Source organism: Thamnophis elegans, chromosome 11 (assembly GCF_009769535.1).
Source record: "Thamnophis elegans isolate rThaEle1 chromosome 11, rThaEle1.pri, whole genome shotgun sequence".
Lineage (NCBI taxonomy): Eukaryota > Metazoa > Chordata > Lepidosauria > Squamata > Colubridae > Thamnophis > Thamnophis elegans.
In genome coordinates, this window is record NC_045551.1 from 25,485,292 (window position 1) to 25,499,785 (window position 14,494).

At 35.6% G+C, this 14,494-nt stretch overlaps 1 protein-coding gene across 8 annotated transcripts in view; it reads left to right on the forward strand.

Moving 5' to 3' along the window:
- The window catches only part of PNPLA4 (patatin like phospholipase domain containing 4), a 28,792-nt gene extending 16,381 nt beyond the window's left edge, over nucleotides 1-12,411 (forward strand). For 7 of the 8 annotated variants that reach the window (XM_032226733.1, XM_032226734.1, XM_032226731.1 and 4 more), the window contains 6 exons: nucleotides 2,697-2,881; nucleotides 5,909-6,003; nucleotides 6,188-6,323; nucleotides 6,906-6,971; nucleotides 9,303-9,455; nucleotides 10,813-12,411. In XM_032226733.1, the coding sequence (XP_032082624.1) occupies nucleotides 2,697-2,881; nucleotides 5,909-6,003; nucleotides 6,188-6,323; nucleotides 6,906-6,971; nucleotides 9,303-9,455; nucleotides 10,813-10,944 (767 nt within the window). In that variant the 3' untranslated portion in view covers nucleotides 10,945-12,411. Of the gene's footprint in view, nucleotides 1-2,696; nucleotides 2,882-5,908; nucleotides 6,004-6,187; nucleotides 6,324-6,905; nucleotides 6,972-9,302; nucleotides 9,456-10,812 lie in introns of those variants that run through there. The other variant, XM_032226738.1, reaches the window with a different exon arrangement.
- The last annotated feature ends 2,083 nt before the right edge of the window (nucleotides 12,412-14,494 follow it).

Here is a 14,494-nt window from a genome sequence, read left to right on the forward strand (position 1 = left end):
TCCAAGCTATAGCTGTGCTCATTGTGTTGTGTACTGATTATTTAATATATTTTAATGCTTTCTTTAGAGTCTTTTACCACCAGTTCTCTGATGTTGTATTTGTGGGTTTTTTTCTCCATCCAAATAGGCTAATCATATAGTTGAATGTGCAAACTAGCATCCCCTGGCATCTCATTTTCTTGCTGTGGTAATATTTGCTACTGTGAAATGCGTGCTAAGATACCTTACACTGTAAATTTTTCACTTAATTAGTTGAATCCTGAAAAAAAGATGCATTGCAATAAATGTCCATTATGCACTATTTTAAATTAGTTAATTAAATTGCAAGGAATTAGGAAAGTCCAGAGTACTTATTTTGGTGATTTTCAAAGATAGTCTATAGCCATGTTAGTGAGCTATGTTAATCAAAATTTATGATTAAGTTGTTTCCCCTCTGCATTGACCTATATGACCTGAAATAGTTACCACTAGTTTATTTAAAACATTATCTATAATGTGTTCTTCCATCTCCTCCAAGTACCAGCTGTTAATTGGAGACAGAAAACATACCTCTTAACCTAATAATAGCACACAAACCAACATATTGTGATAGAGAATATTATCCCTAATGATAAACCACAACCTACAGTGCATTCAGAAAGTATTCAGACCCCATTCACTTTTGTCAATTTTTTTACGCTGCAGCCTGATTCTGCTGTTGTTGAAATTTATTTTTCCTCATTAATCTACACTTAGTACCCTATAATGACAAAGTGAAAACACACTTTTAGAAATGTCTGTAAATTTATTAAAAATAAAAAAACCTGAAATATAGTATTGGAATAAGTATTCAGACCCTTTGCAACAACACTTGAAATTTAGCTCAGGTGCCTCCCATTTCTCTTGATAGTTGCTGCCATGTTTCTACACCTTGATTGGAGTCTACCTGTGATAAATTAAATTGATTGGACATGATTTGGAAAGACACACACCTCTCTATAGAAGGCCTCACAGCTGACAATACATATTGTAGCAGAGCAAAAGCCATGAGGTCAAAGGAACTGCCTGCATAGCTCAGAGACAGGATTATTGCAAGGCACAGATCTGGGGAAGGCTACAATTACATTTATGCTGCAGTGAAAGTTCGTAAGAGCACAGTGGCATTCATAATTCTCAAACGGAAGAAGTTTGGCACAACTAGGACTCTTCCAAGAGCTGGTTGCCTGATCAAACTAAACAATCAGGGGAGAAGGGCCTTAGTAAGAGGTGACCAAGAACCCGATGGTCAGTCAGCCTGACTGCACAAGTCCTGGGTGGAAATGGGACAGAGTTCCAAAAGGACAACCATCACTGCAGCTTTCCACTGGGCTTTATGATAGAGTGACTAGTCAGAAGCCTCTCAGTAAAAACACATGAAAGCCCACTTGGAGTTTGCAAAATAGCACCTGAAAACTCTCAGACTGTGAGGAACAAGATTCTCTGCTCAGATGAAATCAAGATCGAACTGTTTAGCCTCAATTCTAAACGTTCTGTCTGGAGGAAATCAGGCACCACTCATCACCCACCCAATATCCTCACAACAGTGAAGTGCGATGGTGGCAGGATCATGTTGTGGGGTGTTTTTCAGCAGGAGAGACTGGTCATGGAGAGAAAGCTGACTGGAGTAAAATACAGCCATACCCTCATTGATGAAAACCTGTGTCAAGACTGACTTGACTTTCACCTATATTCTGCTTTGCTCTCAGCTTGACAAAGGAAAAGGTGGTGGTGAATTGGAATGGCATCCAAGCATCATTAGTTACCTTGAGACATTGTTCCCCCCTTCAAGGACACTCGGAGCAGAAGTCACAGTGTGGCTGGCTGGTTTTCAACAAAATTAGCAGAAGTGATTGGTGGACGCAATGGACTCTGGGTGGCCCGAGGGGAAAGGGGGAATGAACTATGCATTCTTTTCCACGGGAAGCCCAGAGCTGATTTTGCTTCTGTGCCAATGTGGATTTATTCAGTAAAGTTCATACTCTTAGTAAAATAATGTCCCAGGAGTTTCTTTTTCTGGATTCGCCAACTGGACAGTTGACAGCATTTACCACAGTGCTAAGGACCTCAGACTGGGCTGAAGGTTCACTTTCCAACATGACAATGATCCTAAGTACACAACCAGGACAACACAGAAATGGCGTAGGGACAACTCTGTGAATGTCCTAGACTCCTAGAGTGGCTCAGCCAGTGCCCTGACAGAACTCTATTGAACATGTCTGGAGGGACCTGAAAATGGCTGTCTTCCAATGGTTGCCATCCAACCTGACTGACCTTGACAGATTTTGCAAGGAAGAATGGCCGAAAATTCCCCAATCCAGCAAAGCTTATCGCATCATACATAAAAAAGGCTCAAGAATGTAATTGTTCCCAAAGGTGCTTCAACAAAATACTTATGCCAATGTAATATTTTCTTTTTAATAAAATTCCAGAGATTTCTAAAATTGTGTTTTCATTTTGTCATTGGGTACTGAGTGTAGATTAATGAGAAAAAAAATGAATTTCAACAACTGTAGAATCAGGCTTCAGCATAACAAAATTGACAAAAGTGGAGGGGGTCTGAATACTTTCTGAATGCACTATATCTCTGTTCAGTTTTAATTTAGTCTAATATATGTAATATTTTGAAGAAAATGTTTGGGAAATCTTAACTATTTCCTTTTAAAATTTCCTTTCCACAGCAAAGATGAAACATCTCAATTTATCCTTTGCGGCCTCTGGCTTTCTGGGGATCTACCACTTGGGGGCAGCATCTGCTCTTTGCAGACATGGTAAGAAGTTATTGAAGGTTGTGAAGGCCTTTGCAGGAGCATCTTCAGGAGCTTTGACTGCCACTGTTCTTTTAACAGTGCCAGAAAGTATTGAGGTAATTGTGAAGAAGAACTTGTAATCTTGAAAACACACCTTAATTCTACCTGCTTTGGATGATCTCAGCTAAGCTTTTGAAAATAAGACCAATGTCTGGTTACAAAACCGCAGGATGTATTTAAATGTGTTAGCAAAGACACTTTACAGAGGAGAAAAGTGCAACAACAAATTGATTTCACTCATTTTAATTTGCATTTGCAGATGTATTTTATTTTGTCTTTGAAGAAATAAGAAAGATTACAATGATGAAGATTAGAAACAGGGTTGTTATTTCTACAGATTAAAAAAAACATGTTCTGATATAACACCTTAAGATATAATGTTAACACCATAAGTTATAATATGAACTGGTTAATTTTGACATGGCACATCTGGCTAAACCAGTTACTGTGGCTTGTAAATTTGCAGTATTAACTTGTTCTGCAAAACAAAAATTAGATTTATTTTCAGGTACCTCCATTAAGCAAGCTACAAGTATCCTTCATTAAAACCAGTCACTTAGTGACTGCTCGAAGTTATGATGTACCTACTTGGCATCACTTATGACCCAGATTTGTTGTTCCAACGGTTGTTCTGTTCCCCTGCAGTCATTGAACTTTATGCGCTTAGCAATAGAGCTGCATTTATGGCTGTTTGCAGCATTCCTGCCATCATGTGATGATGTTTTACAGCAGTCTTGCCAAAAATTGGCACTTCAGGTTTTTAGCAAAACCATGCCCACAGGAAAGCATTTGTTTGCTTAATGACTGCAGTGTTTGCTTCATAACTGCAGATTTGTTTAATGACTATGGTGATTTGCTGAACAATTGCTGCAGAACGTGTAAATTTGTATCAATCATAACTGACCAGTCATGTCACAACTTAAACATTATGAAGGGTAGAGTCCAGTATATACTGACAATTATTAACCATTAACTCACAGTCCTGGTAAGTTCCATGTTCACCTGTGGAGTAAATTAGGTAATTGTCTTATTCAACTATCATATATATGGAAATGTTAATGGTCACTGAGATATTTCTGAGTAAGTCTTGTCTGCAAATAGGACTGATATGACTAATATGATTGAAATAGGTGTGGTAACAGCATGTGCTGCTCTTCCTTCACCACCTATTAAATGTGGATGAAAAGCCTTTATATGTGCTAGAATATGTTATTTATTAATATTCAATATGAAATTTATAAGGGCAGCCACAAAGTCATGGAAAGTGAGTCTGTACAGTTGACAACAATTCTATACTGTTTGGCGATAATTTCCAACCTATGTGGCACTTGTAATTACAAATTTGCTATTAGGATTATTAATAGGATTTGCTATTACAAATCTTAGGTTTTAAGAACTGTTTGTATATCCTAAGTGTTTGTGGTAGAATGAACAACTATAGCAAGCAGGGCAGGTAAGTGACAAAAAGTGGAGGTAGCTTCTGAGAGAACAAGGCTTGATTCTAAGAGTGGTGTGTGTTTGTGTGCAAGTGAAGCTGGGAATGGAATTGATTCCCAAAAATTGGATTGTATAACTTGGGAAGTATCTGCATAGTATCTTCACTTTGTTCTATAGGTTACAATACAATTTTATTTATTTTGTATTTCATTAACTTAGTATATTGCCTAGTTTTATACTAGCCTAGTTCAGCTGCATCTGATCAGGATTTATGCACTGAGCTTATTGTTTACAGTTAACTTATAAATCAGATGACCATGCTTTTATCTCTAGGCCATATTTCAACTAAGGCTACTGCAGCTACCTTGGTCACATCCTTTTAAGAGTTTGAGAAGTCAATGGTGAAAATCACTGTTGTTTAACCAACTTTAATTCCAGTATCATCGGGATTGCCCATATGCTACCTGCAGCTGTTAGCTAGTTTTGCATTTTAATGAGGATTTATCTTAATAAATTACATATTGAAAGTCTGTGTATTAAAATAACTAAACATTGTCACCTACAGTTTTCTTCGATTTAAAACTGATTCTTTTCATAAATTCCAGGATCTCTTCTGCTCATCCTAATCCTTTATAGTTCGGAAACTACACTATAGCTGGACAAAAATTTAGGCATCATTAAAGTAGATGGAAATAAATTAAAGTTCAATAAAGTTCAATGGAAATAAATTAGCAGCTTTTGATGTATCCTTATCATTTGAAATATTATGAGACAAATAAGAATTTTAAAAAAATGTCTACCTGTATTTACAATCAGTCTATGACATGGTCAAGTAGGCATCAAAATATGTAAGTTTATAATTCCATAAATGGATAATTTACTGGTAATATTTACACCTTATAAACTGTACATTATAAAAGTAATAAAAGTCTGTCTTTTTTCCATGTCTCTGTAGCTTTTCTTTTTCTTTACCACAATTCTTAGCATGATTTCAGAAGTCTTTCTTTGCTTCCATGTTGATATTCATTTACTTTAGCTTCAGTAATATGATAACTTTCATTAAAATTATGATGTCTCCTGAGGGTAGGAACATAATGAGTTTTACTTCGTTTATCAATATTGGTAACAAAGCACTATTCACACCTGTGTTCTAATACTTTGATACATGGGGTTTCTAAGAGACAAAAGCTCATAATACATATACATATAAGGTACTGTATATGTAGGAGAGGCACCTTTTTTTAATCATAGGAACTTCACTAAAAAAAGTTTTAAAAATAATTATTTAACCAGTGGAAGAGTAGAGTACTCTAGTAACATGATTTTGGACCCTTCTCTATTTGAGGCTACATATTTTCTTAATTGTATGATTTTTCTTTTATTAAATAGAGGTCCAATCATAAGGCTCACAGTTACGTTTTCTTAAATGAATTCTAATTAGGAAGCCTGCTTATTAATATGTAGCATTTTAAAGATTTGGAGTGTATAAAAAAACAAACCTTCCCCAAATTACATCCCTGTTATCTGTCTGTCTATTCATCCGTATCCTTATGCATACATATGTTAAAAAGTCAGTTAAATGTTTCACGTGATTGAATTAATGTGTTGAGAGGAGCTGTGTTTACATTTGTTTAAACTTTTTTCAGAAATGTACAAATATTACCTACCAACTTGCTGAAGATACTAGAAGACTCTATTTTGGACCACTAACACCTGGTTATGATCTCATGACAAAACTTAGGTAAGATTGTAAATATTTATTCTGCCAAATTTGGTTTTCTGTAAATTCTCCAATAAATGGTACATCAGAGATACTGCGTTTGTGATAGTTACTATAGAGAAATGCAGCATTTGTTTTTTTCTAAATTATTTAGAAGTTGTTTAATTATTAAAGTGGACTAATATTTACTCTGTTTTTTCCATAGTGGCTACATTGATTCAATCCTCCCCCCTAATGCCCATGAGATAGCAGAAAATCGCCTCTTTATATCAGTCACTAGTACTAAGAATGGAAAAAATTATTTGCTTTCACATTTTGCCTCCAGGGAAGATCTTGTTAAGGTAGGAAAGTTGCATATTACTCCTATAAGTGAAATCACCCAGTTGTCTCCAGAGTCTTAAGAGTTTAGGTTTTATTAGTTTTTGCCTGCAAGCTCTTCATGTTCCTCACTTGAACAACTCCCTTGCTTTAAAAATGAAGACTGTTGACATATTTATAGGCAGGAATTCATGACCTAATTGTCTTGGAAATCTTAACAACTGGCCTTTATGGGTAGTCCTCAACTTATGACCACAATTGAGACCAGAATTTCTATTGCTATGCAAAGAAGTTGTTAAGTAACACCCATAAATGTTTCTCTTTAAAGTCTCATGCTAAGATAATATAGGTGGCTTGGTCCAGTACTGACAGAAAGGATTAAAAAATATATCTTACATTGTAGACAAATGGGATTACCTGGGTTTTAACTCTAAAATGGATCTACTCTTTTCTCTTCACTCCCATCTAGCCACATGTACATTATTTGATAATTATAAATCGTATTGTCTGAAAGAAGAGTTAAAATAGAATTGTTATTATTCAGTATTTCTCCTCAGTTAAGAAAATAAGATAAGAATTACGCATATTTTTCCTATGTTTTCTAGGCTTTATTAGCCAGCAGTTTTATTCCTCTTTATGCAGGAATAAATGCAGTGGATTATAAAGGACAGGTCTGTATAATTAGAGTTCTTATTCTAGATACTGTGTTTTTTATGCATGTTGCAAAAAATCCTCATATCAATTAGGCTGATCATCACTATTTGATTTTTTAAGAACTTGTATTAACATGTCACCTTTGAAGCATTATGGCCTTGAAAACCAATTATGTGATGTTATGCTTCAAGATTTGCTTTGGCAAAAGATATCACTCATAATGGGCTTCTGAAATGGCATGGAATGTTCCTGATGTTAAAATTAATGAAATACTGTAGATGTCTCATGCAATTGACACTTCTGGTTATTATTAAAGCAAAGAAAATATCAGTACAATATGGGCAGTTTTCTTCGTTAGAAACATCCTAGGAAGTAACTTCTGTACTTGTGAGAATGACCTTGGGAGACAAGAGAAAGAACTGCATGCTAGATAAAAGTCAGGTAAGAGGCAGCTTAGCCCAAAGAAGAAATGGAGGTGTGTCAAACGTCTCAGAAGGGACCCTCCCTAGCTTCTTGAGCTATAAAGGCAAGAAGGAACAGATGTACTTTCAGACTTGCAACAATATGTTCGTGTAACTTCACAATAAAGTTAGAGCAAGTAGTTCTGGGTATGCTTCTTGTCTGGAGTATATCACATGGCTGAGAGAACTAGATAATTTTTTGCATAAGAGAATGCTGCCATAGACACAACTTGCTATATTTTGAGCTATGGAGATGTTAAAATTCCTTTTGTTGTGCAGACATTAAAAGTCTAGTAATTATATTGTTTGCTGTGTTGGATTACAAATATTCCAACAGTTGTATGGCCATCTGTTTTTTTTTCTTGTGCATTGTCTCTCATACTGCAAATAGCTGAGATTCTCTTTATTGGAGTAAAATTGTTTAATGCTGTGCACTAAAGTATATTATTGATCTCCAGATAGTAGTGGGATTTTTACAATGCTTTTTTTTAATGAGCTTCATGTTGTGGGAGTTTATACTGACTTATAAGGGATAAGGAAAACAGACTTATTCATTTATCCTGATTATAAATTCAGTAATCCATGAAGCAATGTAGAGTAATCTAAAACAAATACTTCTATAGTTACACAGGTTTAAATACTTAGTATATATCCTAAACATGTTTGTCATGCTCTATGATTTCTTTTAAGTAGATTTATACATTATGCTACAGCATCTTCTTTGTAATAGTGAATTGCTAGAGACAAGACCTGAGGATGAAATAGTGTCTGAATTTTAAATAATGTAATTGATGATTCTGTGGTGTAGTAGAAGAAAAAGAGTGAGGGTTTGTTGTGAAAATATGTCTCTCTAATGTTTTGTTGGGAGGGTTTTATTACTGTTTCAATAATAACAATAATATTGACATACATGTAGTCCTTGACGTGACCAAAATTGAGCCCAAAATTTATGTTGTGAAGTGAGACAACTGTCAATTTAATTTTGCCCCATTTTATGACCTCTCTTATCACAGTTAAGTGAATCCACATTCCACATTGACTTTGCTTTTCAGAAGGTCACAAAACGGGATCACTGACCTGGGACACGGCAACCATATGAGTCAGTCAAGTGTCTTAATTTTAATCATGTGACCATGGGGATTTTACAATGGTTTTAATTGTGAAAAATGATCATAAGTCACTTTTTTTCAGTGCTATTGTAACTTTGAATGGTCACTAAATGACCATTTGTTGAGGTCTACCTTTACCTGGAGACAGAATAAAAGAGAAAGAACAAGAGAAAAATCACAAAATATAAAGACCTTAATATAGAAGTAGAACAACTGTTGCAAAAGATAGCAAAGATGGTACCAATAATAACAAGGACCTTGGATGCCACAGTACCACTTGACTACCATCAGCATTGACATTCTGAAAGTTGAAGTCCTCAAGCCTTAAATTTGCCAAGATTGGACACCCCGGATTTAGAGCATTATGTACCTGAAAAGATACATGCATAAATACGGTATCTTTCTGTTCTCTTTAAAAGAATAATTGCAACCATCTTGCCTATAGACGAAAAAATCCAAAATCTTTGAAAGGATAAGCTAAAATATTTCAACAGAGTGTTCAGGTTTAGAAGTTTTCATCAAGAAAGGACTAAAAGTAATAGGATAGAGAAGAAACAAGGAAAACTAGAAATTAGGTTAGATGTTGAAACAATAAGGCTTTATAGATGACACACAGATGATACAAGTTAGAGAATTAAAAAATGCATAATACAGATTAAGAGTTGTGATTCTCTCCCTGAGAGAATCAAGGTTTTGACACAGGAAATGGTATCCTGATATGTATGTAGACAGGTAATAAAGCAATTAATTATTAATAGAGCATAACTGTTTTCACTAGAAATGGATTGATGGTGGCTTATCCAATGGCCTACCTATCTTGTCAAAAGGCCGAACTGTGACTGTTTCTCCTTTTTGTGGCCGGCTGGACATTTGCCCAGAAAACAAAGGACGAGTGGATATTTATGCTAAAGTTGCAAAGCAAGACATCATGGTGAGTTATGCAAGGAAAATGATTTATTCCACAGTTTTAGAATTACTCTTTGTTATTTAGAAAGATGTGCTAAAAAAAGTAATCTAGTCGTGTCTTTATTTTGGGGCATATATAGTAGAACAGTACATTATATTCAGCTCCCTATTATTATAATGTGAAGCTAGGAAATTTCAATCTGGTCCTAATCCTAATTAAAAATAGCAGTGAAGATTAAGAGGGTAAGACATTAGACTACGGGTGTCACTCATGGTGTCACATTGCCATCATGATATTTCGTAATGTTTTTTTCCTTCGGGAAGCTGGGGTGGCCATGCTCTGCATGTGATGCATCCGGCCCATGGGCCACCGGTTTGACACCCCTGCATTAGACAAACTATTACTGGCCACCTCTGTGGTGGAGGACATCAGGTCCAGGTTCATTAATTTGATCTTTATGCTTCAAAATCAAATCACTAAAATTTAGTAGTTAACTACTGGATAATTGTAGTGCAATTTTCCCTTGACAGTACATCAAGTAAAAATAGGTATGAAAACTATATGCTTAACATACCAATAAATATTTTAAAACATGGTTCAAATGTTACAAAAGGGGCAAAATATTTGATTATCTTTTTAAAAACATTTTAGAAATGTCTCTATTCTGTTTCAGTTTTCTAGGATGGTGAAAATAATTAGATTAGGAAAACCATTTTGCTTTAGATTTTAATTTAATTAATGTTCTAATTAATATAATTATATCTAAGTGCTGTATGTTGGATAAATTTTGTGAAACCTTGCAGTCCCGAGGTTCTCACAACAATCTAAGCCATGATTGCTTCCCCATGGTTTATTAAATACACCCATTTGATTGGCCTCAAATATTGCAAGTCATAAGCCATGTGTGAGGTTCCCAAAAGATGTCCTAATTAATTTACGAGGCTCGAGACAAAGTTCAAGGGAAATCCAGTCATTTATTAGGAGCAACATTTTGGCATTTTCCTGCCACGGAGCCAGATCTGATTTCCATTTAATGGTGGCTGAACTTTACCTCTGTATCTCCCTTCCCCTGTGTCTGTGTCATAAATCACATCCACCAGCTTTAGATTGTAAAATTTCACGCCTCACAGGCCTGCTGTAGAAATCTGAGATACACCATGGTTGAAGGTATTCGTGGAATTCTCCCCCTACTTTCTTGCAATGTCAATAGGCATGGAAATGCTTTACAAGTTGACACCATGATTTATATACCATTAACAAAATCAAGCACTTTATGGTTTAGCAAATGCAAGAATACAATTGGTATGAAATAATGCATTATATCAAAATGTAATTAATTAAGCAAAAACATATTCTGCTTCTTTTTCCTTCTTGGATGCAGTTATCCATTGGCAACTTTCTAAGACTTCATCAAGCTCTATTTCCACCAAGCCAGGAGAAGATGGAATCACTATATCAAGATGGATATGATGATGCCATACAGTTTTTATTGAAGGAAAATTGGTTTGAGTAGATTATGCCAGATGAAAATAAATAAAAAATTGATGGCTTGTAAATGCAAATCTTTGAGCCCAAAGGGCTGATGTCACCATTTATGTTTATCTCAAAAAATGTCACTGAGATTTCATGCCAGACAAGTGTTTTATATTGTGCTGGCCTGAATTTGTAGAGGGTTTCAAATGCAGTGGAATTGTATTTGGTATAGAAGATAAACTGTTTCTTAGAAAAGAGTAAGAGAAATGAAAACTTCAATTGCTTTTATTTTCATTTTTTCATGCAGATGTGAAAATGCTAAAAATATGGTTTTCTTCTCATTAAATTTGTTCATATGAAGTCATAAATATGTGCAGTTTGCAGAAAATTGAATACTTGTGTTATTTCATAAAAATACTATTAATGTGTTCATTAATTAGTGTACTCATTTTTTTTAAAATCCAGTGCATTCTCAAGCGTGAACTATAATTACAATGAAACCATGGGAAACAAAACAACTTAACAACTCATTTATGTACAGATATATTTTACCATTAGTAGCCTACATTAGTTTTTCAGATAGCCTATGTATATTTTAAAATGTTGACTTTCAGTGAGTTTATTTATCCTTTCTGTCATATAAAATTCATTGTAGAAGAAAAGAAAAATATTAAACATATTGCATTTTTGTTTATGCCAGTCACCTAGAAAATAGATCAGAACAATTGTTAAATATGAATAAAACAAGTGGCATCATTCAGTTCTATTTAAAACATTGTCTCAAAGGAAGTAATTTGCTGATTTAATGACTATTGCCCAAATTGCATTTTCACCTAAAATGCTTTCTATACTGTTGGAATCCATTGGGTATGATTTTCTAGTGGCAGGTCTCCTGTCAACATAATTTAAGAATAGTATTGATTCTACTTATAGTAAATATTACAGTATCAATTTTAAATTAACTGTTTGAATAAATTCTTATTGCAAAAGTTTTGCAATGTTCTTTTTAATTCATTGTAAACTTGTTCTTTTCTATGATTTGTGTGGAGATAATGAATGCAGTTTGTGTATAAACCCAAAAGATGGTGTTATAAAAGCTAAGATTTCACTCTTTGTTTCCATTACAGTTATTCCCGACTTATGTCCATTCATTTAATGACTTCAAATTTACGATGCCATTGAAAAATGTGACTTACAATCAGTTTTCAGGCTTATGAACATTTCAGTTTCCCTGTGGTCACATGATCATAATTCAGGCATGTGTTTATGACGATTGCAGTGACATCGGGTCATATGATGACCATTTGTGACCTTTCCAGCTGGTTTCCAACAAGCAAAGTCAAAGAGGAAAGCTGGATGGAGCTTGTTTGAAGATTCTAACGGGAGCGCAGTATTGTATACCCTTGAACGAAGATTGGTACACCCCTTCTGTCTGGGATGGTCATTGTCTTCCACTGAGTGTACAGCTTTGGGAGGGGCGCACATGGAGAGGACATGCCTAGCCAATTAGATCAACCAAATCAACCTGGCGATCAATGGGATGACATGTCGCAGCCATATCGCCCTCACACAAAGCTGGATTTGTTTAATGACCCTATGATTCAACTAATAACTGCAGTGATTTTGTTAACAAAAAAAGTTGCAAAATTAGGTGACAGAAGTTCCAGTCCCAAATGTTGTAAATTAGGACTCCCTATATAGAAATTATGCTTATGAATGTCACTGTTGAAAAGCAAGTTTTACCTTCATCAGCAGTTTCTCCATATTCACAGGTTAACATATTTTTTTATTGCAGCAAAGAACAAATTGAACTGGGGCTTGTGGGTATAACATGCATAATGCACATTAATTTGGAAATTTGACACCTACCCTTTTTATTATAGAATATTTGCATTTTTTAAATCCACTTGAAGTGAACTAAATGTAATCTTGCTATAATCTTTATAAACTTTTGAGTTTCTCTGTGTGTCTCAGTGCTTTTCTATGCATTGAAAGAAAATAGAATGGTTGTAGTTAACAGATCAGTGCTCCCCATTTCTACTACCCAATACATGTAAAAACTCAACAAGTGAGGACGCTTTTTGTAGATTTTAGTTCTGTATTTAACACAATTCTTCCACATAGACTAGTGTTTAAACTTCTGGACCCTGGGCTTTCTCATTCAATCTGCCTTTGGATTATATATCTCCTGTCTGGATGCTTTCAGAGGGTCAGATTATGTAATCATACCTCCTCGGCCCTTATTCTTAACATTTGTACACTACAGGATTGTGTGTTGAGTCCCTTACTCTATACTCTTTATATACATGACTGCTTTCCCACTCACACCAGTAATACTATTATTAAATTTTCAGATGATAAAACATCTCCAGGGGGAATGAGACTGCCTGTCGAGATGAGGTGGATCAATTGATTTCATCGACAATAATTTGATCCATAACACCAATATGATCAAGGAGCTTAAAGTGGACTACAGAAGGAATAGATCAGATATCCAGCCCTTGGTTTTCAAGCGGAGATAAAGTGGAGCAAGCGGTCAGTTTAAAGTTTTTGGGTGTTACCATAAAAAAGGACCTAACCTGGGGTCCTCACCTTCAAAAGGTGAGGTCAAAAGGGCCAAGCAGAGGTTATACTACCTGAGACTTCTCAAGAAACAACAACTGAATGAAAAAATGCTGGTGATCTTCTGCTGCACTAGAGAGAGTATCTTAACTTACTGCACCTGTGTATGGTTTGCTAATTGCACAGTGGCAGATAGGAGAACGCTCCAGAGGGTTAACATCATTGCCCAAAGGATCATTGGTTGCCCTCTCCCCTCCTTGGAAGAGCTTTGTCGTTCCCGCTGCCTTAAGAAAGTTCAAAACATTCTTGGAAGAAGGCAGGGCTTAGCAGTGAGAAGACGGAGTTTCAGGCTATTCCTGAAATTCCCCTATTCCAAAGGAATTTTGGATGGGTCATCGGACCCTAGCTGTCCCGGAGAAGACAGTGAAAGGTGAGGGGAGATCCAGTGACCTCAGAGACGTTCGCAAAGTCTCTGGGGGGGCTTGGAATTAACCCCTCCTGCCAACTCCTTTCTGGATTAGCTGTATGCTAACTGAAACTGCAGGTTGCCCCTAAGAATGGTTTAAGTGGATTCAACTGGTAAGCTGATTTTATTACTCAAAGAGAGACGGTCCGCACTAAAATTTAAGCTAATTGAAACCAAAGAACAGAAGAATCTAGCGGCGAATTGGTTTTTTTTTAATGGATTTATGGCCGGTGGTTACCCTATTTCTTAAACACTTTAAGGAATTCTTCAACATTCCCCCCTGACTCTTTCTAAGTGGGTTGTAAAATCAACCTACTACTAATTGGCCCTTCACGATTTGACACTTTTATTGCTTGGCTGTGTTGGTCTAAGATCAGATAAGATCGCACAGCTCCCAGCGTGTTTTTACTTGCAAATACCTTAGAGTCTCTAACTGCGACACAACATGGCGTCGAATTATATTCCCAAGGGCTCACTTCAAATACTTTTTTCCGCATTTCGAAAGCTGTTTGATTCATATCAAAGATTTGAAAAAAAATTGGATTATTTGACATTAAAATAT